This window comes from Dama dama, chromosome 12 (assembly GCF_033118175.1).
Source record: "Dama dama isolate Ldn47 chromosome 12, ASM3311817v1, whole genome shotgun sequence".
NCBI lineage: Eukaryota > Metazoa > Chordata > Mammalia > Artiodactyla > Cervidae > Dama > Dama dama.
This window is the reverse complement of record NC_083692.1, coordinates 82,102,287-82,129,672: the sequence shown is the minus strand read 5'-3', so window position 1 is coordinate 82,129,672 and position 27,386 is coordinate 82,102,287. Positions and strand designations below refer to the sequence as shown.

Sequence of the window (27,386 nt, the reverse complement as noted above, 5' to 3'; positions counted from 1 at the left end):
CTGAGGGCCCAGCTTGCTGTATGATCCTACAGGAATGTACATTTCTCCCCTCTGAAGCCAAACTGGTTACCTTTCACCACAAACTTGTTACTTTCTTAATCTCTCTTCATGGCAACAATGTGGCACAGAGAGCCACAAATGGGTTTCAGCTGCACCTCTGGCATTTGACAACTGTGAGATCATGGGCAAATCAGTATTTCCAAGCCCCAGTTCACTCTCTGTGAAAACTGGATGACAATATTTATTGTTGCTTTAGTTGCTAAGTTGTGTCTGACTCTTGTGCGACCCCATGGACTGTAGCCCACCAGGTTCCTCTGTCCATGGGATTTCCCAGGCAAGTATAGGGAGTGGGTTGCCATTTCCTTCTCCAGGGACTGAACCCACATCTCCTGCATTGCAGGCAGGTTCTTTACCACTGAGCCACCAGGAAAGCTTGACAATATCTGTATCTGCCTACATGAAGTTATAAGATCCCCAATACTAAGAATCTGTCATTTGCAACTGCCTCTATTTACTCTACCACATCTAACCTCTTGTCAAATCTCACCTGTTTAGCACCAATGGCAAACAAGAAAAAGCTCTATGGCTTCAGAGCTAGTGTCAGGGTCTCAAGACTTTCCTCTTTATTAGTCTGTTACCCACAAAAATAATGTGAAGCAGTCAAACAGGTCAGAACCACTGCTCAAATTTTCCATTCCTCCAGTTAAGTCTGTGAAAAGAACTTAGCATCATTTGTGTGTGTGCACACCCATTCATGCTCAGTTGTGTCCAGCTCTTTGCGACTCCATGGACTGTACCTGCTCATAAACTTTTATGGTTTCCCCATCACCCACACTGACACACAAGGCTCCTTTCAGTATCATCTCGACATCTATCATAAAGGCCTTGCCCTAAACACAGGATCAACCTGCTATTGCCAAACAAGCCAAATACCTTTTCACATTTGGTTCTCTCTTCCCAGGGGGACTTATTTCCCAGCCTTCTTGTGGATAAATTCCTTTTTTCTCCAGAGCCTGACCCATGCAAGTCACTGTAGCAGAATATATTTTCCAAGATGGCCACAAGATGCCCTGTCCCACATGTTCATTTTACAATGAGACGCTGACTCTCCTCCCTCCCAGGTGTGTTCTATGTCCCCTCTCCTCAAAACCATTTGGACCTGGGCCTATGAGAAGTGACACTGTGTGCTTTTAAGGTTAGGTGGTAGAAGGCATTAATGCTACTACCCGGTCCCTTTGGTGAATCCCTCCCCTAGTCCAGTCATCCTGAGGTGAGAAAGCTAAATAGTTACAAAGAGAAACCACCTGTATGCATTCAGGTAAAACCACAACTGAGGTCACAGCTGACAACAACAATAAACACCTTGAGATGATCCCAGGCCCGGCCATCACCTTCCTGAAACCGCACGAAACCCCAAATGAGAATCGCCTAGCTGAGCCCAACTGAACCTCAGAATCATGGAATAAAATGACACTGGTTTAAGCTAAGTTGTGGGGCAATGTGTGATGTAGCAGTAGTAAATGGATTGTCAGCTTCTAGATGGAGCTTCTCTTGAAACCTCATCCTGGGAAGAATTACTATTCTCTGGGACACAAGAAAGCACTTTTCATAATTGTTATGGACAGTATTGTGTCCCTCTCCCCCACCCCACCCCCCATTCATACTGAAGCCCTAACCACAAATGTGACCGTATGTGGAGATAGGGACTATTTAAGGAAGTAATTGAGGTTAAATGAGGCCATTATCCAGGATTCCCAGGTGGTGCAGTGGTTTAAAAAAAAAATTGCCTGCCAGTGCTGGAGACAAAGGAGATGAGGGTTCGATCCCTGGGTTAGGAAGATGCCGTGGGGCAGGAAATGGCAATTCAGTCTTCTTGCCTGGACAGAGGAGACTGGTGAGCAACAGCCCCTGGGGTCACAAAGAGTCAGACGTGACTGAGTACGCATGCACAGCCATTACCCAATAGGACTACTGTCAGTTTAAGAGGAAGAGACACCAGAAGTGCTCATGAATGGAGCAAAGGCCATCTGAGTGACAGTGAGAAGGCAGCCATTCGCAAATCTGAAAGAGAGGACTTCCTCTTGGATTATCAGCCTGGAGCACTGTGAGAAAATAAATATCTGCTGTTTAAGCCCCCAGTCTGTGGTCCTCTGTTACCGCAGCCTAAGTGGACTAATACAATAATGAATATGTTTGTTTCCAAAAAATGAGGCTGGGACCTTGCTTCATCCATCCTTGGATCCTTAGAACTTAGCATGGACCTACTGCATACCATGTAGTTAATGAATATTTATTGAAAGCGTGTGCTTAGTAATGTCTGACTCTTGGCAATCCCACAGACTGTAGCCCACCAGGTTACTCTGTCCATAGGATTTGTCAAGCAAGAATGGCTCCAGGGGATCTACACAACCCAGGGATCGAACCCATGTCTCTTGTGTCTCCTGCATTGGTAGACAGATTCTTTACCACTGCACCACCTGGAAAGCCCATGAATTGAAGACTCACAAAACCAGGGAGGACAATTCAGCTGATAAGGATACAGGTGAAAGTGCCTGAATTTGAAAGAAGAGTTAAAAGAAAATGCACCTGAAGAAACAATAAAAGTGATATATATATATATATATATATATATATATATATATATAACCACTACCTAACATTAGCTGTCTGCTCTTTAAAGCAGACACTATGCTAAATAACAAAGATTATTTAATCTTCATGATAACTCTGCTTTACCTTACCCTTTGTGGTTCCGATACTCACAAGAACTAGTAGCGTACTTGGTAGAAGATCTGCTTTTGTGGCAAGATATTCGAGTCGAACTTAGACAAGAACTAAAATTCGTAGAGGGAATAACTTACTTACACGTGACAGGAGAATATGAAGAAAGGAGGCACTGTGATTTGTGAGAATCCTAAAATTGCAATGTCATTGAAATCTGGGGAAGAAAAGAGTTTCAAGGAGAAGGCATGCTTAACGTGTGAAAGGCTGCAGAAAGCTGACAGTGAAGACTGAAAGTGGAAGCTGATTATGAAAACCCACAAGGCTTAGATAAGCTTTCAGAGAGACGTTTCAGTAGAATGGTGGTCTCCAGACTCAGGAGCTAAAGACAGAGACCACACCTTCAAGTAGTTCAGAAGCAAGAGGGTGTCACTAAAATAGAAAGACCAAACATTTCTGACTGCAAAAGAGTAGCCTCCAGAAGAGCAGAGACTGGAATGAAAGCGACTTGAACTTTACGGAGTCAGGCTGAGAGGGATTTCCAAGAGGCTATTAGGCTGGTTCTAGGGGCTGGTCCTACCGAGACGAGGAGGGTGTAGGGGTCAGCCCAAAGGAAAAAGCAGTCTGGTGAGTCCCGGCAGCAGTGACGAATGGGGCTCGTCCCAGACGTGCGATGCTTCTCGCCAAGCAGGTAGCGTGGACACCAGCACCGAGGGGCCTCCAGGGGACCTCTAGGAACCTGTTTCCACGCCGGCTCTACCTCCCAGCTCCCAAGCCGTCTGACCTCCGCCAAGGTGGCCCTCAGAGGCCCGGAGCACCCGCACCTCCTGGAGACAAGCAGAGAGGCAGGCCCCGCAGGCACTCACCCCACGGCCACGCGGCGCCAACGCCGAGCCGGCCGCACGATGAGCGCGTCCCAGGCGGCTGCCAACCGGCCCTCAGGGGAGCCGGCTCCGGGGGGCGCGGGCGCCGGCCCCAGCTGCAGCGAACTCCACAGCGAGCGCAGGGCCGACCCTGGCAGCTGCGGCTCCAGCAGGAAGACGCAGCCCACCGCGAGCGCCAGGAAGCCAGCGTACGCGGAGCCGCGCCACAGCGCCATGGAGACAGAGGCGTGGAAGCGACAGAGAACACCTCCTTGCCCGGCCCTCGCCTCTTCCGGGCTCAACACGCGCCGACGTAGACTAGCGCGCCACGTCACGCCTGCGCGCCGTGGCCCCTCGGATGGGCGGGGCGCGGCGGGGCCGTAGATGTAAGAGAGGGGCGGAGACTCCTCTTCCTTGGTCGGAATCTTGGCTCTTGGGGGCGCGCGCGGCTTTGAGGCTCTGAGGGAGGTTGGACAAAGACCATAATGCCTGTCCAGGCGCTGTACCCTTTCCCAGAACTCCATCCGTACCCAAAAATAGAGAGGCAAGGATCCGTTTGTTTTCCTAGTAGGATGAACCAGACCGATTTTGAAGAAGCGGGTAGACCGCATGTCCGTCTTTGAGCCGGTCGGTGTTCCAATTTGAGCTGAACCAGCAGTTCCTCAGAGGGGCACAAATCTCACTCCCCCTGTTTTATTTATTTATTTATTTTTTATTAATCTTTTTTTTTTTTTAATTAGTTGGAGGCTAATTACTTCACAACATTTCAGTGGGTTTTTTCATACATTGATATGAATCAGCCATGGATCTACACGTATTCCCCATCCCGATCCCCACTCCCATCTCCCTCTCCACCCGATTCCTCTGGGTCTTCCCAGTGCACCAGGCCCGAGCACTTGTCTCATGCATCCCACCTGGGCTGGTGATCTGTTTCACCATAGATAGTATACATGCTGTTCTTTTGAAATATCCCACCCTCACATTCTCCCACAGAGTTCAAAAGTCTGTTCTGTATTTCTGTGTGTCTTTTTCTGATTTGCATATAGGGTTATCGTTACCATCTTTCTAAATTCCATATATATGTGTTAGTATGCTGTAATGTTCTTTATCTTTCTGGCTTACTTCACTCTGTATAAGGGGCTCAGGCTTCATCCATCTCATTAGGACTGGTTCAAATGAGTTCTTTTTAATGGCTGAGTAATATTCCATGGTGTATATGTACCACAGCTTCCTTATCCATTCATCTGCTGATGGGCATCTAGGTTGCTTCCATGTCCTGGCTATTATAAACAGTGCTGCGATGAACATTGGGGTGCACGTGTCTCTTTCAGATCTGGTTTCCTCAGTGTGTATGCCCAGAAGTGGGATTGCTGGGTCATATGGCAGTTCTATTTCCAGTTTTTTAAGAAATCTCCACACTGTTTTCCATAGCGGCTGTACTAGTTTGCATTCCCACCAACAGTGTAAGAGGGTTCCCTTTTCTCCACACCCTCTCCAGCATTTATTGCTTGTAGACTTTTGGATAGCAGTCATCCTGACTGGCGTGTAATGGTACCTCATTGTGGTTTTGATTTGCATTTCTCTAATAATGTCACTCCCCCTGTTTTAATCTGCCCCTCTGCCAGTCTGCCCATCCTCCATTGTTAACAAAGCTCACCGTCTTTCAGACCCGGGGCTTGGCGCTCCCCAGAGGAATACGATGGCAGCAGCGCTGCCTGTGAGCCCTTGGGGACACGAGTGGCAGGGGGATTCTGTCCCTTTGGAGGGTGACCGAGACTTGCAGCTGTTTGGGGGCGTTTGCCCTGATTGAAGGAAGTCCGCAGGGATTGTCCTCGCTGGATGATCAGCTTCGAACCTTAAAATAACCCTTTGGGGGCGCTGTTCCCTTTAACAACCTCAGAACATGCACAAATGCACACAATCTTGTGTACAACACAAGGGGTTTTGGACCTGCATTAAGAAACCCTGGTTTCTCCTCGTCTCCCTTGGTAATATGACTTAAACCCAGCAGACCCTGTCTTCACTATGACTCTTCTGTGTGTGAGCCTCCGTTGAGAGTCAGTGAAGCTAGGCTTGCTGCCAGCTCATTCTCAGCAGTCGTCTTGCCAGGCCTGGTCTTGTTCCTGGATGGTTTCCATTTTTCCAGTTCTGCTGGCTCCTGACCTTGGCTCTGTGTCCGATTTTCCACTCTGCTCCTGACCTTTGGACTTGGCAGTGGTTCTTTATTTCTCTAGCTTTGATCTTGGGCATTTGGCTTAATTTACCCCCAGCATTTCCCTATCCTGGTCATCTACCCTCCCTGTCTCACCCCACCCAGCCCACCTGACCATAACATTCCTTTCAAAGGAGATGTTCACACAGGAAGAGATCTGGGATATTACAGAAAAGAAAGGAGCCAGTGAGATCTGTGTGAAGCTGTCTTCACTAGAGTTACCTGTCCCTTCTCTCACCTCAGGGAGACATGTCAGTTAGTTCCCAGAGAAACTGCTCCCCCACATGACCCCCAGTGAGCAGGTTTTCCTGCCACCCTATAAGTGACTGAACCAGCATGTAATTCAAAAGCAGTGAATTCACTGACTGGCCAGAGACCATGTCTCTCCACTGAGAATTTGAGCCAAGAGTCAAGAGTCTGTAGCTAGTTGGTTTGGGTTGTGGACCTGCAAGGTCACATAACGTTGAAGGTTAGATAGGGCCAGTTAAATATATTCCAAGGTTGAGTTTTAGGGGGCAGCTGAGGAAGCTGAACTGTGGGAAGACCATGGAGTAAACAAGCTTAGAGGAAGAGGAAAAGTAATGTAAAGAGAAAGCCACCTGGGGCCGTCCCTTCTGGCTCCCAGGAGACTTGCTAAGCTGCCAGCACTTTGTACTGAATTCTTTTGCTTTTTCCTAGGCTTGCCAGAACTTTCCCCTCCTCCAGTTTTATTGAGATATAATTGACATATAACATTGTACAAGTTTAAGGTGTATTACATATACATTTTGTGCAATGATTACCACAATAAGTTTAGTGAACATTTATCACCTACATAACAATTTTCTTTTTTTTTTTTTCTTGTAGGACTTTTAAGATCTACTCTATTAACAACTTTCAAATATATCATACCAGAATTTGAGCTTTACTCACAGAGGCAAAACTGAGACAGGCTGGAATCTGGGACCCTTTACTGCAGTGCTTTTACCTGGACAAATGTCTCCTCCCCTCCTCCTGGAGAATACAAAGAAACTATGAGGGACTAAAAATAACTGCATACTTGGGGATTCAGGCAAATTATGAACTATAAAATACAAAGAGGCCAAAACACAACTGCCACTTCTTTTTTTAATTTAATTAATTTTTAAAAATATATTTTTTATTGAAAGTGAAAGTGTTAATTGCTCAGTGGTGTCTGACTCTGTGACTCCATGAATTGAGGCCTACCAGGCTCCTCTGTCCATGGCATTTCCCAGACAAGAATACTGGAGTGGGTAGCCATTCCCTTCTCCAGGGGATCTTCCCTACCCAGGGATCGAATCCGGGTCTCCTGTGTTGCAGGCAGATTCTTTACTAGCTGAACCACCAGGGAAACACCCTCCGCCCTTTTTAAATTGAAGTGTAGTTGAATTACAGTGTTGTTTTAATTACTCATACACAGCAAAGTGACTCAGTTATACATACATAATATGTACATTCTTTTTCATATTCTTTTCCATTATGGCTTACCTCAGGATATTGAATATAGTTCCCTGTGCTATACAGTAGGACCTTGTTGTTTATCCATCCTATATACACCAGTTTGCATCTGCTAATCCCAAACTCCCAGTCCAACCCTCTCCCATTCTCCTCCCCTTTGCCAGCTGCCACTTCTGAGGTGCTGGGAGCCAAACCAGAGTGCTGCATGTGATCCCTGCACACAGCACCATGAAGGGGGTGGGCAAACCACCTGAGCCAACCTTCCAACCAGACCCACCAATCCACCCTTACCCTCACCCCCCCTTAAGGGACCAGCTCACCTGTCCTCCCTTAGAGAGCCAGCAAAGGCATCTGTTACTAGTTTTCACTGCCTTATGCTACATCATGAGTTCCAGTTTCAGGCAAATTCCTTGCCTGAATTTCTCGTCTGGCCTCTTACTAATTTCTGTTGATTAAAGAGTTCAAGAACCCAGGCTGGTAACAAACAACAGCAGCTTGAACAAAACGGAAGTTGATTTCTCCTGTAAAAGTCCAAACAGGACTTCCTTGGTGGTTCAGTGGTTAAGACTCTGAGCTTCACCATGCAGGGGGCTTGGATTGGATCCCTGATTGGAGAACTAAGATCCCACATTCCATGAGGTGTGGCCAAAAAAAAAAAATGTCCAAACAGGGTGCTAATACTCTGGGCACCAGCAGCAAGCTAGAGATGCTCTGTGGCTCCTATTGGTTGGTCGTTCAGTGTCAGTTTGCACTGTGGGTGGTGATGAGGTGGGACATGGTGCTCACCTAATTCTAACTGAGATTCAGAGGCAGGAGCTGCAGGAATTGAAGAATATGAGTGAGCATTGCCCGTCATGGTGGAGCCTGTTGTGGCTTCTGGTCTCATGACAGTCACAGGGGCCTTGATTCTTTCTGCTCCTCCCTAGGGGCACAGGGGCAGGCATCCGGTGTTCTTGGTACTACAGTTCCTCTTGAAAGATTTCATTAGTGAGCAATAGTCATTTCAGATTTTGATCATCGATCTGTTTAATGACTCTGGAATGCTTTACAAGCCAATTGTTTTTCTTGAAGTTAGATTTCTGGGGAAAGTTATACAAAACAGCCCTAAGTGGATAGGTGGGGCTGCCCGTCCTGAACAAAGAGAAAAGGACTGTACAAGCCTCAAGGCACCCCTCCCCCAACCCAAATTGCTTCCAGACATGGCCTTTGTTATTGGTTACCTCTCTGAGGACCTTGAAATGAGAGCAAAAAGCAACTTTATTTCAGAAAGTTCAGAGACTCTAGAGGAAGGCTACAGGTGTCCCACCCAAGACCCTGACTGGGAAGGCCAAGGAGCAGATCTCATATTTATATAAGGAGTTAGCAGAGTCCTGTCAGTCCCAATAAGGCAAGGTCTTCCTTGATGGCTCAGAGAGTAAAGACTCTGCCTACAATATGGGAGACCTGGTTTGATCCCTGGGTTGGGAAGATCCCCTGGAGAAGGGAATGACAACCCACTCCAGTGTTCTTGCCTGGAGAATCCCATGGACAGAAGAGCCTGGAGGACTGCAGTCCATGAGGTCGCAGAGTCGGACACAATTGAGCGACTAACACATGCACACAGTCTTTAGCCTCAACATAAACACCAGTCCACATATAACCCAAGTGACATGAAGGGTTTTAAGAAGCAAGTTTGTTCCCACATTTGGAATAGAAACTAAAGTAGGACCAAACAGGCCTCATGAAAGCTGGGATAACCCACTTTTCCCATAGTTTCAAGCCTCTAGGGTTTGATCTAAGGTGCTTGCTGAAGTCCATTCTGTGTCAAGGCCTTTGCTGATGCCAGGACATCACCCAACACAGGTCACACCCAAAGGCCAGCATCAGAGCACAGCTTTGACGGTTATAGAAGACTCCCAAGAGACAAAAAAGAAGGAATAAAGGATCCTGGGATCCGAAGAGAGCAGGCTTTGTGTCTGGAGCCAGAGCTCTCAGGCTGTCAGACATCCTCCTCCCTAAGCTGCATCAGGAGGAAACTGGTAAAACAGAGGATGGGCTGCTGCCTGGGGCGAGGCGGCACCCTTGGAGGCACAGGAGCTGGGTAACAAGAATGGTGGCAGCCAAGCAGTGAAGAGAGGTATGCTGGCTCCTTGCCAGTAATCCAACCTTGCTGCATGGATTGGGAACTTCTTAGCGTGTGGGGATGTAACGGTGCAGTGGTCCTACATTTACACTTCAGGATGAACTGCTCAGAGAGAGTGCTGAGCAGGGGAAAGTGGGAGGTGCAGTGCTTGTGTCTGGCAGGGACCCAAGAGCTTCACAGGGCAAACTAGTCAACAGGCAGGTGAAGCACGGGCTGGTCCCATGGTGCTCTCTGGACACCTCAGGCTCCCTGGAATACTGCCATCACACTGCCTGGGGACTTCCTTGGTGGTCTAGGGGTTAAGAATCTGCTTTCCAATGCAGGGGACTCGGGTTTGATCCCTAGCGGGGGAACTAGGATTCCACATGCTGTGGGGCAACTAGGCCCCTGTGCTGCAGTTACGGGGCCCAGGCACCACAACGAGAGAGCCCTCACACCACAGTGAAGATCCCATGTGCCTCAACCAAGACCCAACGCAGCCAAATACACATATAAATATTTTTTAAAACTAGACAAACACTGCCTGTGCAGCCTTTTCGTGCATACAGGCCCTCCTGCTTGGTGTTCCTCTGCAGGCCATGTCCACCAGCCCTGTCATGCATCGTGCAGTATATGCTATAGTTCTGATTTGGGTTCTGATACTCTTGCAGCATATGTTTGGAAGGAAATGGAAAGAGTGCCTTGAAACTGCATTTCCTTCTTAATTCAAGAGCTTTAACAGTTCTCAAAGCATTTTGCCTTCGAGAGTTGTTTTCCAAACTAAAAGAAAAAAATAAATGAAAGGAAGCAAAAACTGATCTGGCTGGACACCTCTGCTCTCCAGTCATCAGGGGCCCAGACTTGTTCTCTCTTTTGCTCTGCCACCCCTAGGGGACAGCAGAAAGGTGGGAGTACATCATGACAAAATCATGATGGCTTTGAAAGAATCAAATCAGAGCTCTGAAAGAAAGGAGAGGCAGTGAATGCTTGTTGCCAGGCAACCACCGGTTTCTACTTAAATGGAGAGATCGTGGGGCTTGATGCTTGTGGGTTTTTTTTTTTTCCGGTTGTTGTTTGTTTTTGGCCAAATTACGTGGCATGTGGGGGATCTTAGATCCCAGACCAGGGATTGATCCTATGCCTGCTGTATTAGAAGTGAGGAGTCTTAACCACGGGGCCACCAGGGAAGTCTCTAATGCTTGGTTTTAAAACTCCACTTCTGCCATCCACTATCTGGGTGACCTCAGGCAAGTCATTTAACCTTTCTGTTCCTCAGTTTCTTTATCTACAAAATAATTCCTACTTTACCAAATGGTTGTGGGAGGTAGAGTTATCCTAAAAGAGCCCACCACATGTCTGCTACATGTTGACACGTGCCCAAACACTCCCTGCCATTGCTCTGATTGGTTCCTGAGAACTATATTTAATTTTCTTCTCCGGCCTCCTGGACTGCCGCTCTCTCACTTTAAGGAGGACCGGTGTCTCTGCACAGATCACTGTACAGTGACCTTTTCTAGTTTTTAGCTGCTCAGCCCACTACAATATTCCTGAATGAAAATATGGCAGTTTATTTATCAACTTTCTTGTGTGTAGGACATTTGTAATTTCCCCAGTGTTTTACTATTATGTATAATGCTGCTCTGCATACACTTCTGATATACATATGCAGATGCTCCTTTAGGGTATACACTAAGAGTTAAATTTCTGAGTCATACGCTAACCCTTGTCCTCCTCAACTTTACTAGGTAATATAAGGCATCTTTCCAAGTGGTCCATCAGTTTACCCTCCCACTAGCAGCATATGAATTTCTGTTGCTCCACATACATACCAATAGATTCTTAAAGTTTTGCTATTCTATCGGATGTGTAGTGGTGTCTTACTGTGGTTTTGACAAGGTTTTATCTGTTAGTTGTGAATATCTCATCCTCCACCCCTGTCACTTGTCTTTTCATTCTCTTCATAATATCTTTAGTGAATAAAGTTCTTAATTTTAATGTAGTTAATAGTTTCTTCCTTTTTATTGTTGCCTTCTCCTTTGTCATTGGTACTTTTTGTTACTGTTTTAAAAAATATTTTCTTACTTGGGGTCATGAAAATAAATATTCACCTATTCTCCTTTTCAGAGGTGTAAGTTTTTATGTTTATATGTAAGTTTACATGTTTATATGTTTAATCCACTTTGAAATTGATTTTTATGTGTTGTGGCAGGAATTTTTTTATAGATACCCAATTGGCACAGTGCCTTTTATTGGTCATTTCTCAACAACTCTGCATTCCCACCTTTGTCCAATATCAATTACCTACATATACGTGGATCTGTTCTGAGGCTCTTTATTTTGCTCCATTGGTCTATTCATTTATCCTCATCCCAGCACCTCACTATTTTGATATGAGAATGTAAATTTTTTAACCTTAGTTTGCAAGAGCAGCTTGGCTATCCTTGGCCTTCTTTTCATTCCTGAATACACTTTCAAATTGACTTGTCAACAACAACAACAACAACAAAACCAAACCAAAAAAACAGTTAAGATTTTCATCAGTTTCATTTGGGGAGGACTGACATCTTTGCAGTACTGTGTTGTATTTCCTAAGACTACAATATGTCCATTTATTTATTTAGACCTACTTAAATGTTTTGCATAATGTAATAGACTTTTATGTGTAGAAGCTTTGCATATTTTTAGCATGATTTACTTCTAGATGCTTAAGATTTTTAGTAGCTTTACTGAGATAAAATTAGCATACAATAAACTTCACAATAGAGTGTACAATTTAATAAGTTTACCCTGTATACACATCCCAAACCATCACTACAATTCAGATAATAAGCATATCCATCACCCTGAAGGATTCCTCTTGTCTGCCCTCTCATCCCTTCCTGCATAGAGAATCCCATGGACAGAGGAACCTGACAGGCTGCAGTCCATAGGGTTCACAGAGTCAGACACAACTGAAGCGACTTAGCATGCAGACTGTAGTGTGTATCAATAGTTAATTGCTTTTGGGACTTCCCTGGTGGTCCAGTGGCTAAGACTACACTCTCCCAATGCAGGGGGTTCCATACCTGGGAAGGAAACTGGATCCCACATGCTGCAACTGAGAGTTTACATGCCACAATTAAAGATCCCACATGCTGCGATGAAGATGGATGATCCTGAGTGCTGCAACTAAGACCCAGTCAAATACATGCATAAATATTAAAAAAAATAAGTTAATTGCTTTTAAAAGAACTTTTTTCTTTGAAATAGTTATAGATTCACAGGAAGCCACAAAAAAATGGTTCAAAGAAGTCCTCTGGACCCTTCATCCAGATTCTCCCTTGGATATCTACCTGCCTGGTTGCTGTCTGCCATTCATGTGCGTGTGCATGCTCAGTCACTCAGTTGTGTCCAACTCTTTGTGACCCCACAGACTGTAACCCACCAGGCTTCTCTGTCTATGGGATTTTCCAGGCAAGAATATTGGAGTGGGCGGCCATTTCCTTCTCCAGGGGAGCTTCCCAACCCAGGGATTGAACCTGGGTCTCTTGCATCTCCTGCACTGTAGGTGGATTCTTTCATTCATCTCTCTGCTGAAATACAGTCTGCTCACACAGAGCTTCCCTGAGCAACCAATGTAATCTCATGAGCTGGAGGACTGTCTCACCTCTCCCTCTTTTACTTTATGTCTAGAACTTATTCATATCTGATTTTCTCATTTGTTTATTGTGATCTCATCCAATTAGAATATGAATTCTGTGAAAACAGGGACCTTGTCTGTCCTAGTCTGTGACTAGGATAGTGTCTGGCATTCAATAAATACTTGCTGAATAATAACAGATCTTTCAGCAACTGCACAATATGAATATTGTTCTCTTCATGTCACAGATGAGAAACTGAGAAAGATTATGCGACTTGCCCCAAACCACACAATTGGTGGTGGTGATATGGACACTGGGTGCTGAGATTTGAATCTCTGATTTCTAAAGACACACTACCCTCTCTTCTTAAAAAAATTCTGAAACAGGAAGCAGGACAGAACGAAGGTGACTGCATCTATCTCCTTAACAGTAGCTCTGTTTTTTTTTTCCTTTTTATAACTTTATTTATTTATTTTTATTTTTGGCTGTGCTAGCTCTTCGTTGCTGCACAAGCTTTTCTCTAGTTGCAGTGATCTGGGGCTACTCTCTAGTTGTGGTGTGCAGGCTTCTCACTGCAGTGGCTTCTCTTGTTGTGGAACATGGGCTCTAGGGCATGTGGATTTCAGTAGTTGTGGTGTGTGTGGGCTGTAGCGCACAGGCTCAGTAGTGGTGGCACACGGGCTTAACTACTTCTCAGCATGGGGGATCTTCCCTGATCAGGGATCAAACCTGCATCTCCTACATTGGCAGGCAGATTCTTTACCACCGAGCCAGCAGGGAAGCCCAGTAGCTCTTCTTTATACCACAGACTTAGACCCTAGTGCCAGGCCAGGAGTAGCGAACATCCCAAGTTGTCAGTTCTTGGGGTCACTGGCCTCAGTAGCAGTGGCAGGGCCTGCAGGTCCCAATGTGGATGTTACTTTCCTATCTCCCAAAAAGGGCAGGCAATTCATCCCCCTCTCATGCTTATGTTTTTATTTTTGTTAATGAATTAATATTTCTAGCAATTTACTTCTAAACCATTCTTTAAAACATCATCTAAATCTTTAAAGGGCCATTATGGTTCATTACAATCTATTGCAAACCAATTTCTTTAAACAAGGCATTCCTGATGCTGAAACTATCATTTTTTTTTTTTTTTTTTAGTTTTTGGCACTATGTACTATTTAGAACAATAGAGAATAACTTTTCAAATAAAAACTGGGTGATACACTGGAAAAATACTGGGTAATACATTGGAAAAATTATTTTCACATGTAAAAATTCTGTATATCTTCAACTAAGGTTTATGAAAAAGTTAATTTCCAAAAAAGATACAAGCTTCATAAGTCATGATGAAAGTTAGCTGGCTTTCTTGAGAAATGAAATTAAAAACAGACTGCACTGCTTACTTTTCAGCAAATTCCACTTTGCCAAATTTCAGAAGGAAAAAGCCTAACGTAATTTCAGTGTTGTCTCCTTGTCTGGGAGAATCTGGATGACTTGCTCCTCTCTGACAGCCTACTTTGTCATCACTGCTCCCAATCACAGCTGAATCCATCAACAGGACGGCTTCACATGCTGATCATGCACAGCCAAGAATGACAAGCCCAGGTTGGTGCAGATAAATCCTCTACTTCTTCATTGGATCTCAAACATTGTTCTGTATGCTCCAGTCAATTTGCATGGAGCTGGTACAAGAAAGAAACCACATTACTTACTGCATATTCATCAACCTTCTGGAATCTGGTGCATTGGTCAGTTACTTTATCCAGTACAACTTGAGTGGGTATCCAGTAGCAATTTTTCTTCCAGAGCTCCTGATCTGTGGCCAAATGCATGATCCACTAAACTGAGTCATGCTGCAAACCGTGTTATAATCAACACTTTGGAAAATGTATCATCACTATCACATTCTTCAGAAGGAGCCGCTATTGGTGACCGTGATTCCTGTGGCTGTTCTGGCGTGGGCATAGGAAGGGCCCCCGTAATCCTCTTTCCTGCTTCCTTTATCCAACTTTTTTGGCTGCTCTTTCTCCAGTAAGTGAATACTGGACTTTTTCTGCTTAAAAAGGAAATCGTAAAACAATACATATTCAGTACATATCGTCTAGAAAATATAGAAAAGAATGAGTACTTTAAAAATCACCCCTAATCCCACTGATCAATGTTCAGTGTTTTGCTGTATATCTTTGCAGACTTAAAAAAAATACTTGTATGTATTTATTTTTGGCTGTGCTGGGTCTTTGTTGTTGCACTCAGGCTTTCTCCATTTGCAGTGATTGGGGGCCACTCTTCATTGCAGTGGGCAGTTTTCTCACTGCAGTGGCTTCTCTTGTTGTGGCTCCCAGGCTCTAGAGCACAGGCTCAATAGCTGTGGCCCGTGGGCTTAGTCTCTCTGAGGCCTGTGGGATCTTCCCGCACCAGGGATCCAACCCATGTCTCCTGCATTGGCAGGTGGATTCTTTACCACCGCGCCACCAGGGAAGCCCTTTGCAGACTTTTTAATAGAATGTGTGCACACCAATACATACATCTTCACAAAAGTGGAATTTTAATATTACATATTTTGCTTTGTAATGATTTTTTCTTAACAATGTAATGAACACTGTGATATCACCAATTTTTTAAATCCAATATGATTTTTCATGGCTGCATAGGTTACTAGTTATTTAATCTACTGGAAGAAAATTAGACCGTTCGCAAGTTTTTGCTATTACAAACCACAAAGAAGGAACATTCTCATGGCAGAATCTGCAGTTTCTTAAATGTCTCTTTAGGATAGAGTCACATCTACGGCCGAGGACACTTCCGATAATGTTCTCAGATTTGCCTCCATTAAAGTTGCTCTACCTTCCTCCTGCAGTAGCTAAGAATAACCCCACTCCACACACACTCTTGTTCACACTGCAGCCTTGCCAGCCCGTCCCAAGAAGGATGCTTCAGGTGACCTCTCTGGCTTCAAGAAACCGCGAAGAGAGGGCATGTAGAAAGGGACTCAAACCATGTCTGAGGTCACATCTAGGCTCTCCAGGGCAAAGGATGGGGTCCCTAGGTGGAAAAAGACGACAGAGGATGGGCCTCACGGTCCCAGAGACTCCTCTTGGTGTCCGTGGATGTGTCTTAGAATCCCGGCTTCCTTATCTGCGGAAGGAGGATGAGATCTCTCGGTAATGGAGGTGCGCGGATGTCACCTTCAGAGATGCATCAGAACCGAGGAGGGCCTGCAGGAGCGCTTCCGGCGCCTGGAGGGGACCGAGGACCGGACAGTCTGGCGGGCAGTCTAGGAGCGCGCGTTAAGCTCGTGCCGACGCCTCCGGGCTGGCCCGGGCCGGGAAGGAGAGCCGCTCGGAGCCCCCAGAGGGCGCCGCAAGCCCACCGCAAGAGCCTCAAACTAGCGAGGGTGGGGACCGCGCGAGCCACGGGGAGGGGGGTCCCGAGCCTCGCCTCTCAAGGGCTAGGCCCCTCGATGGGTCTTCATCTCCTGGGATTCCTTTTTCCGCACAACAAACAGAAACGCCATCAGCTCAACCTGTCCGCGCTAGGAGCGTGGGCTGTTTTCATTCCCTGCCCAGTTCCGCAGCTGCCGTGCGGTTTGCTCCTGGGCTTGAAGTCTTGGCTCCAAGGTTTTCAAACCTCAACGCAGAGGCCACCGCCTTAGGGCAGCTTTCCTTGACTCCGGCAGATCTCGGGGGCGTGGCGCCTGGAGCCTGGTCCTGTCCGGATGCGACCCACTTCCCATGCTGGGCTGTCTAAGGATGGGGCTTTGGCTGCCTGCTTGAACTCGAGCCCTTATCGCAACACCTAAGCACCACACTGCCCCTGGCCCGTGGTTATAAGTGAGGGAACCGCCTCTTCTCTCTGCGTGGCACAGTCAAGGGTCTGTGGGAAGGGATCACGCTCCAGTCCCAGCCCTTCAGCCGCTTTGCAGACTAGAACCCGTGGCCCAGTTGTGTGTGTGTGTGTGTGTGTGTGTGTGTGTGTGTGTGTGTGATGGGTGGGTCTTGCATCTGTGTGGGAGTTTTTACATGTCAGCAGAGTGTTTGTGCATGTGTGATTGTGTGGATATTTGGGAGAAAGCATTTTCTAAATGAATGACATTCTATATGGAGTTAAATATATGTCAGTGCGGACAGGATTTCAATCCTTGTTACTTGATGGTATAGGTAAAATGGACAAATTTGAGGGCCGGGATGTGTGTGTGCTCAGTTGTGTCTGACTCTGCGACCCCATGGACTGGGGCCTGCCAAGCTCCTCTGTCCATGGGATTCTTCAGGCAAGAATATTGGAGTGGGTTGCCATTTCCTCCTCCAGGGGATCTTCCCAACCCAGGTATCAAACCGGTATCTCTTACATCTCCAGCTTTATCAGGCAGATTCTTTACCACTGCTCCACCTGGGAAGTCCTTGAGGATTGGAGGTTGGTTCTATATTTGCAACCACAGGCACCTAACCTTGGGCAAAACTCCTCCTCACTGTCTCCACTTTCTTAAAAGATTGTTGTTTAGAAGGAAAAATCATAACTTATTAATATACAACATGAACACATGTGAGATTTTAATTAATTAATGAGGAAACCAGTGATGCGTTAAACATCTCTTCAGAGGACAATACAAAGACCAGTTACACATACTGGCACTCAAGAATAATGAAATGAATTTGTTAATTGATCCAAAATTGGCTTCTTCCACAGTAGGGGGAAATCAATTGTATCTCCACCTGAGAAAATTCATTTGCTGCTGTGGACAAGAATCATTTGTATAACTTTCAGTTTTCTACAACTTGTGGACTCAAAGACAATGACAGGTGAAGACTAGTGTGGGTCAGATAACCTGGAAGTTTCCACTAGCTCAGTATTTGATAGGGTACTTTTCCTCCCATTTCAGAAGACTTTCATGATTTTTCCTGACTGTACAGTAGGGTTGGGTGGCAAAGAGTTTCTTCAAAATTTTTGTGGAACTCTTTTCTAGGTGAAATCCTGCAGGAAACCCTAATATATTTTTTTTTTGTCTCAGTTAAAATAATTTATTATACAGTTAGTACATGTTCACTGTAAAAATGTCAAATAGTACAGAAGGTTCTTAAGTAAAAAAATCAGCCTCCCTTCTCTTCCCCTCCCTCCCTCTCCCCTTTCAATTCCAGACTTATCTACTGTAACAGTTTCCTATATACCCTGTAGGTACCTTCTATGCATGCACAAACGTGTTTTTTAAAATACAAATGGGATAAAAAGAATTTGTTCTTCTGTACTTTACTTTTTTTTTCAATTAAAAAATATATTGTGGGAAAGCATTAAGGAAGTTTCTAAAAAAACTGAAAATAGAACTGTAATGATCCAGCAAGTCCACTTCTGGAGATATATCCAAAGAAAATGAAACGCTAAACCAAAAAGATACATGTACCCTGATGTTCACACAGCACTATTTACAATAGCCAAGACAAGGACGCAACCCAAGGGTCCATAAACAGATGAATGGATAAAAAAGATGTGGTATATCCAATGGAATATATATGCAATGGAATATTAGTTCATGGTTTAGTTGCTCAGTTGTGTCCGACTCTTGCGACCCCATGGACTGTAGCCTGCCGGGCTCCTCTGTCCATGGGATTATCAGGTAAGAATACTGGAGTGGGTTGCCATTTCCTTCTCCAGGGAATCTTCCCGACCCAGGAATCGAACCTGGGTCTCCTGCATTGCAGGTGGATTCTTTACTGAATGAGCTACAAGGGAAGCAATGGAATATTACTCAGCCATAAAAAGAATGAAATAATGCCATTTGCAGGAACATGGATGGACCTAGAGACTCTCATACTGAGTGAAGTAAGTCAGACAGAAAAGGAGAAATACCATATGATATTCCTTACATGCAGAATTTAAAAAGAAATGATACGAATGAACTTATTTACATAGCAGAAAGACAGAATGAACTTATGGTTGTCAGAGGGGATGGATGGGGGAAGAGACAGGGAGTCTGGGATCGACATGTATACAATGTTATATTTAAAATGGATAACCAACAAGGTCCTACTGTATAGCACAGGGAACTCTGCTGAGTATTATGTGTCAGCCTGGATGGGAGGGGAGTTTGGGGGAGAATGGATACATGTATATGTATGGCTGAGTCCCTTTGCTGTCCCCTTGACTATCACAATATTGTTAATTGGCTATACCCCAATACAAAATAAAAAGTTAAAAAATGAAATTTTGCCATTTATAACAACATGGATGAATATGGAGGCTATTATGCTTAGTGAAATGAATCAGAGAAAGATAAAACTGTATGTTATCACTTCTATGTGAAATCTAAAAAATAAAACAACATAGTAAATACAACAAAAAAGAAACAAACTTAGATAAAGAAAACAAACTAATGGTTACCAGTAGGGAGAGGGAAGGTGTGAGGGGCAAGATAATGGTAGGAGAGTAAGAAGTATATTCAGAAGGAAATGGCAACCCACGTCAATACTCTTGCCTGGAGATTTCCATGGACAGAGGAGCCTGGCGGGCTACAGTCCATGGGGTCACAAAGAGTTGGACACGACTGAAGTGACTTAGTACAAGTAGTATCCCATGGTTTGTGTACCCTTAACTTTTTAAATTTAACTTTTATTGGGGTATAGTTGGTTTACAGTGTTCTGTTAGTTTCAAGGGTACAGCAAAGTGAATCAGTTGTACATAAATCCACTTTATTTAGATTCTTTTCTCATATAGGTAATTACAGAGTATTGAGTGGAGGTCCCTGTGCTCTACAATAGGTTCTTATTAGTTATTTATTTTATATATAGTAGTTCAATACCCTTACTTGACCAGTTTTTTATTAACAGATTTTGTTAGGTGTTTCTAATTTTCTGGTTTGCAAACAAATACTATAATGAATCTCCTTAATCACTATTTCTGTATGGTGATATTTATCTACATATAAGGTAAATTTTATGAGTGGAATCACTGGGTTTAAGGTTAGCTACATTTAACGTTTTGACATATATTGCCAAGTTACCTATCCTGGAAATTGTAATTTTTTTTTTTTTTTACCAAATGACCTATCTTTACACCCCCACCAACACTGGATATTATCAAACTTTTAAATCTTTGCCAATCCAATAGAGGAAAATGACACCTCATAATTTCAGTGCACTTTTCTACAGTTATCCCTAGCAGTTAAAAATCTTCCCTTTGGTGGGAAAATTGCTTCATTATTTGTGTGACTTCTTTCTGCAGAATAATTCACCTGGCATAATTTGAAAACCCGTGAGCTAGACTGATTCTCTGGGACCTCGTCCTCCAGGAGGCAGTTTCTGAGTGAGTGGGGGTTGGGCCCTGCTGTGTCCGCGTGGAGTTTGCGTGTCACCTGCGTGAGTCTGTGTCTGATGCATGTCTGAGCACAAACGTGTTCCTGTCAGTGAGTGTCCACGTTTCCCTGGCAGTGGAGAACAGAGGTCATGCAGGTTACAGGGGTGGGGGGCAGTTATGGCAGGGAATAGAGAACTCTCCCCGTTGGGGAAAAAAAAGAACAGCTGGGCCTTCTGTTACCTAGAACTGGAAATGGAAAAAGGGCAGAGGACAGAGGCGACTTCATGCTCTCTGTCTCCATCACCACACTCTGCTTCTCCTGGGATGTGCTCCCGTCTCTCCGTGGACTCATAAACTTGCCCAGGAGCCCAGAGCAGCCACCTCAGTCTGAGTTTGCTTGCCTTTCAGCTGAAGTGGCCTTTGCTATCTGGAACAACAACTCGGTTTCCCAAGAAATCAACCTTCCAGTGTGACGGGGGAAAAGGAGACAGCCACCAACAGGCTCTGTTTGCAGGGGCTTGAAGGAGTGACTCTCTGCTTCATCATATACTCCATTATTCGGAAAGCAGCTGGAAGCTCAAGTCACTGTCCGTGGACAGTGCCAGCAGTGTGTATGGAAGAGAGAGTAGGAGCTCAGGAAGGAGATAGACCTGGGTTCCAGTCTCAGCTCTTGCTAGCTATGTGACTGAGGGTGGGCCACGTGACTTCTCTGAGCTTCCAACCCTCATCTATGTGTGTGTGTCTGTGCATGCTCAATCATGTCAGACTCTTTGTAACTCCATGGACTATAGCCCGCCGGGCTCCTCTGTCCATGGGATTTTCCAGGTAAGATTGCTGGAGTGGGTAGCCATTTCCTCCTCCAGGGGAGCCCTTATCTGTAAGTTGAGATTAATGGCACCCCCACCATGAAGTCATTGTGAGGATTAAATGAAATAATAGATGTCATGGATCATAACGTATACTTCAGTCAGCACTCCCTGGAGAGTGACATTTTGATAATCACACTTTTCAGAATGAGGATCTCAGAGAAGGTCCTCCAACATCAGAAATGGAGGGGTTCTTTCCTCCTTTTGTGCACCCATTCAGCAGAGGCCTTGTGCCCACAGTCTCTCGCAAGAACTGCGAGAGCTGGTTCTGTCTGCCCTCCTGTGCCTCTTGCTGCTCACACTTTTATTTATTAAAAAAAAAAAAATTTGGCCATACCCTTCAATAGGTGCAATCTTAGTTTCCTGACCAGGGATCAAACCTGCATCCCCTATGAAGGAAGAGTCTTAGCCACTGGACCACTGGGGAAGTGCCACTATTCACACTTTTAATTTTAGTCAAACCATGCCACTTCATGCCTCTGCTCCTGCAGGCCCGTCAGCCTGGAGTGCTCTCCCCAGCCTCACTCCACCTGGCAGATGTCTACTTACACCTCAGAACAGAGCAGGGCAAAAATATATATTATTTAATCTAGCACATCTGGCTATTTGTCTGAAACAGAGTCAGAGTGGACTCCTATCTTATCAAATACAGGAATAAAGCTCCAGCTGAATTAAGGGCTTAAAATGTAAAAAAGAAAATATTAGGAGTCTGGTAAGACAAACTACAGTGCCACAGTGGCATGTACCTACCTAATGAAAAAGTCAGATGATACCAAGTTCTGGGGTGGATATAGAACAACTAAGACATCTCTTACATTACTGGTGAGGGGGTAATTGGTACCACTACTTCGGAAAACTGGCAATACCTACAAAGGCTGAATGTACACATATCCTGTTATCCTGAAATTACATTCTTGGGTAAATATCCAACAGAAATGCAAACATAAATTCACCAAAATTATGTACAAGAACATTCATAGCAGCACTGTTTGTAAAGGCTGCAAGCTGGAAGCAACTCAAAAGTAAGACAGATAAATAAAGTGTGGTGTATTTATGTATATATGAATATTATGTATATTCATATATATATATTCAGTATTCAGTATTATGAATACGGCACAGGAATGAGAATGAGTGGACTACATGAATGAATCTTATAAACACAGTGTTGAGTTAAAGAAATTAAACACAGAAGAATACATATGGATGATTCATTTAAGCAAACTTTTGACACTTCTATGATTTTAGAAGTCCAGGTAGAGGTTAATCTTTAGGGAGGGTGTTGACTGGAAGGAGACATGAAAGAGCTTCTAGGGTGCTGGGAATGTTCTGTTCCTTGAGCTGGGTCCTTGGTTGCATGAATGTTTTTACTTGTGAGATTTTATGGATCCACAAAAATATGTGTACTATTTCATATGTATGTTATGCTTCAATAAAATTTTTGGCAAGGAGGCCTCATATAAACTTAGGGTTAGAAGACCTTCCCAGCTAAGGTTGGAAATCTAGGGGATAAAAAAGATAGCTATTTTTGTATATAGATATTTTAAAATAATTTATATGGGGAAAGATACTGCAAGCAATGTCAAGAACAAGCATTTAGATTTGGAAAAAATATTTGTAATGCAGGTGATAGTCAAAGCTCTAATGTGTAAAGCACTCTTACCCATTGATAAGACAACCCAATGGAGAAATAAATAAAATGATACAAATGCAAGTCAGAGAAGAAAATTATTCAACTATATGGAAAAATGCTTAAATTCATTAGAATTCTGGGGAATGTAAAAGTAGTAATAAGATTACCAATTTGTAGCCTTTGGGCTGGCAAAATTATAAAGAGCTTCTATATCTATTGCATATGGGGGAAAAGTGTGCACTTAATCATTGCTGGTGAAGATGTAAATTATTACAATCTTCTTGGAAATCAATCAGGAAAAATCCATTGAAATTAAAAATACATATGCCCTTTGACCTAGCAGCCCCACTCCAGGGAATCTATTCCAGAGAAATGAACGTCTCCACCTAAGGGCCCATGTACAAGGGTGTTTATTGCAGCATTGATCATAGAGGTGCATGCATGGCGCCTGTGTGTGCGGACACGCATATACACACACCCTCCCGGGAATGAAGCAAATGCCTCTCAGCAGAGAAGTGGTATAAATGATAGTGCTTTCCCTCGGGGTTCACAGTCCAGAGGCCGCAGGGTAAACTGTGATCTTTCAGTCCATAGGAGGTCTTCACCTTGAGTGTGGGCGAGGGTGGACAGTTGTGGATGATCGAAAGCCTATTTCCTCCTGTCCTTAACCAGCAGCTTGGATTCCAGAGCAGGACTTGCAGGAGTGACCATCTAGGACAGTGGCATCCTCTCTCAGCAGGGCTCAGATCCTGTCCCTGCAGGATCAAAGAAGGGACACCCACAAAGGAGGATCACAGAGGTGGCTTTTATGGATATCCACTGTCAGTCACACCTACAGTGGCTTTTTAAAGTCAAAGTCAGGCAAAAATCTCTACTAACTGAAGAATAAATGAGACATGAGACAAATTGCAAAGAATTATTATCTAAAAGCTATGTTTCCCTTCAGATGTTTGCATTCAAGTCACGTCTCCATTCACCTGATGCTCCCTCTCTTAAAGGAATTAAAGTTTGAACTGAGCTCACTAACCTCCATTCAATTGCTGGGCAGCCATGGCTTAGCTCAGGAAGACAACTCTAAGCAGGTCTCTATACTAAATGGAGGCCCATGTCATACATGGGTAAATATTTAAAATTATAAGCCAAGCCAATCAACTATTAGATAAAAATATTTTATCCTCCTATCTTGAAAAATATACCTTCATAAGATAGAAAAATTAGTTACAGTATAACACTATGGTTTTACATAAATGAAAGTTGGCAAGCCAGTGAAGATTACAGAATTTATTTTTGCACATATTTGGATATTCTGTGTGAATATCCAAATATGGATATGACTGGCTGGTGAAGTTTAGATAAGTAATAAAATCAAGATCTACATAAATCATAAATTATTGTGTGGCTCAGCAGTAAAGAATCTGCCTGCGAATGCAGGGGACACTGGTTTGATCCCTGGGTCGGGAAGATCTGGAGAAGGAAATGGCAATGCATTTCATTATTCTTGCCTGGGAAATCCCAAGCACAGAGGGGCCTGGTGGGCTATAGCTCATGGGGTCCATCAGGACTTATCAAATAAACAACAACAACACACTTTTCATTAACTTTATTTTTCTTTCTTCCTTTATTGCAAAACTACTTAATCACCATTGTGCAAGATTTTTGCACAATTTATGCTCTATTGAAAATGATGACAAATTAGACTATCTTTTTTGAATCAATGCAATTCTTAGATAAATTTAAAAATTCATTTCAATTTGGAGAAAGTTCAATAATAAGTGAGATTGTCATCAAAATCTTAAAAACCACTTTTATTTATTTTTTTAAAATTTATTTCTTTGGCTGCTCTGGGTCTTAGTTGCAGCATGTGGGACCTAGTTCCTTGACCAGGGATTGAACTCAGGCCCCCTGGATTGAGAATGTGGAGTCTTAACCACTGGACCACCACAGAAGTACCCGAAAAACCATATTTAAATTTTGCAAGTGAACCGTGAGTTGTACAAATCCTGTTCAAATATTTTAACGAAGTTAAGATAAATCATATTATTGCAGAAAATATTATAAAATATTTTAATTTCACAATGTAAATTTTTACCTCTTACACTGTAAATTTTACTGTCTCTTAAAGGAATATTTAGGTTCATGCAGTGATGGGAAGAATTAGTGTCATGTATCTATATTTAACATATATACTGTTTTAAAGGTAAAATAAAGTGCGATTAGTGTAAAATGTTCCTCAGCCGCCACGTGAAACTGTGTAAACCACACTAATTCATGAGTACCCATTGGACCACAAACTGGAGCACAAAATGAAGCATGAAAATGGACAGATGGACCTCCTGGGAAACGGTGCTAAACCCTGCAAGAAACTACTACATTCATGCTATCTGAGAAAAAGGATTTGACAAGTTAATTAATTTGTCTTTTTTTTTTTTTTTCTTACTTAAGTGCTTCTGCCACTCAAATCTTCCTCTTATTCTGAAGCAGTGTCTGTCTCCGATGTTGGCAGAGGCACAGCCCTGAAACCTTTTGACATTCAGACATTGCTGCTCTTTGTGTCTAGGGCACAGGAAAGTGGTGTTTCCTGGGGCCTGAACTGTGTCACCTGCAGGCTGCGCTCTGCCCCTGTTGAGCACCAGATTCCAAGTGCTCCTTAATCCATTTATTTTTTGTGTATTTGTGATGTGTGGGAACTTCTAAAACAGGGCTTTGCAAACTTTCTGCGGTACAGGATTGCTTTTTAATTTTCCAATCCAATCCAAACCAATTCTTTTGTAAGAAATCCAATAAAAATAAATCACTAGAAAAATGAAATTTAAAAAATCCATACCAAATACAAGGCTGAATTTTTACAGATTCAACAGACATGAAATTACTCTTGGTTTCTGAGTGTACTCATCAAGAATCAGTAACAGACTGTGGACAGGCGCTGGTCCATGGACCACATTACTCAGAAAGTCAAGGGACTCCGGGTAGGGGGCCACTCTTGCTTCTAAGGGTGGCACAAGGACCCAGTAGCTTGAATCCTACCCCACAGTCTTTTTCAGTCTCTGTGTGAGCTTTCCCCTAGGTCATGCAGCTCTCATTTCAGGCCACCATCATCTGTTCTGTCACTGTCCTGACATAGATGCAAATGTCCAAGGTCCTATCATTTCCATGAGCCTCTACAGCTCCTAATTCTCCCTGAGTTACCCCACATCAGTGTATGAGGGGCCTTGAGTGATAAGCCTGGGGAGGGGCTTCCAAGTCAAGGACCACGCTGAGAGTGTGACGTTGCCTTTGACACAGCCAGGACCTCTCCTAGGCCTCTCCCCATATTGTTGGGATCAGGGTCAGGCTCAAGAGGGCCTTTTTGCCCCTTGAACTCAGGCAATGTGGCTACTTCTCTGCTCTGACAGGGCCAGAGGGCAGGAGCATTTCTGGAGCCGAGATTAGGCTATTTACCTGTCTTTACTCTTAGGGGCTGAGGCCAAAATTTGAGACTGGATTGTTTTAGGTATTGTGCCTGCTAGAGTAATCAGGGCCCTACATCCAGGGCAAATGGTAACCCATGCCATAGGTAATAGGAGATGTTTGGATATGAGGTGTTTATGACGATCAGACCATAAAGAATCCACCTGTAATGCAGGAGACCCCAGTTTGATTCCTGGGTCGGGAAGACCCCTGGAGAAGGGAACGACCACCCACTCCAGTATTCTGGCCTGGAGAATTCCATGGACTGTATAGTCCATGGGCTCACAAAGAGTTGGACACGACTGAACGACTTTCACTTTCATTTTCAGGATACTCTGGGTTTTCTCAGTGGAGGTAGGAACTTCCATTAAGCCTGGAGTCGAGAACTCACAACCTGCTTCCAGAAATTCTACATGGGACAGATATAAGCCTCTAAAATCAGTCACATGTTTTCTATCATCCACATATTTTTTCATGACCCAACTCAAATTTTCTGTTTGTCATTTAACCTTCTTATAGATAATTTTTGCGGTGGACTTAGTTTTATTTGTTACCAACTACCAACAACCGTCCATCTAAACTTTCTCCTTTAATGTTTTAAAATTACAGAAGGAATTCAGAAACATACAAAACGGAAGTCTATATTCATCATCCCCACATTTCCTGTGCTCTTCAATCCTCAATTCCATTCCCAAGAGTTAAGGTGTGTTTTTTTTTTTTTTTTTTACTAACTGTTAATGGTATGTCCTTCCCAATTCCTGCCTACATATTTGCAAATACTGTCTCTTTCTGCATGATTGGGGAAGCTCTGTAATGAGCAACCTATGGAGGTGCCCAAGTGGAGAGGAACTGAAGCCTCTGGCCAGCAGCCATGTAAGTGAGTTGAGACTCAGGTCTTCCAGCCCTTACCAAGCCTTCAGATGGGGCTGCAGCCCTGACTGGCCAGGACAACTTTGAGAAATTCCTCAGAAACTGTGTGAGATCATAAATGTTTGTTAAGTGGCTGTGTTTTGAAGTTATGGGTTATATGGCAATATCATTAACACAATGTTCATTTCTCCCCAATTCCTGTATCATTGTTTAGTTCCCTCTGATAGCAAAACTCTTCAAAAGAGTTGTATTGGGTTGGCCAAAAAGTTTGTTTGGGTGTTTTCATGAGAGAGTCCAGGAAAACCTGAAGGGATTTTGGCCAACCC

At 43.9% G+C, this 27,386-nt stretch overlaps 1 protein-coding gene across 7 annotated transcripts in view; it reads right to left on the bottom strand.

The window, feature by feature from the left end:
• The window catches only part of ADPGK (ADP dependent glucokinase), a 30,954-nt gene extending 27,073 nt beyond the window's left edge, over window positions 1-3,881 (bottom strand). For 6 of the 7 annotated variants that reach the window (XM_061157914.1, XM_061157916.1, XM_061157918.1 and 3 more), the window contains exon 1: window positions 3,588-3,881. In XM_061157914.1, the coding sequence (XP_061013897.1) occupies window positions 3,588-3,820 (233 nt within the window). In that variant the 5' untranslated portion in view covers window positions 3,821-3,881. The remainder of the gene's footprint in view (window positions 1-3,587) is intronic. The other variant, XM_061157915.1, reaches the window with a different exon arrangement.
• Window positions 3,882-27,386: the final 23,505 nt, after the last annotated feature.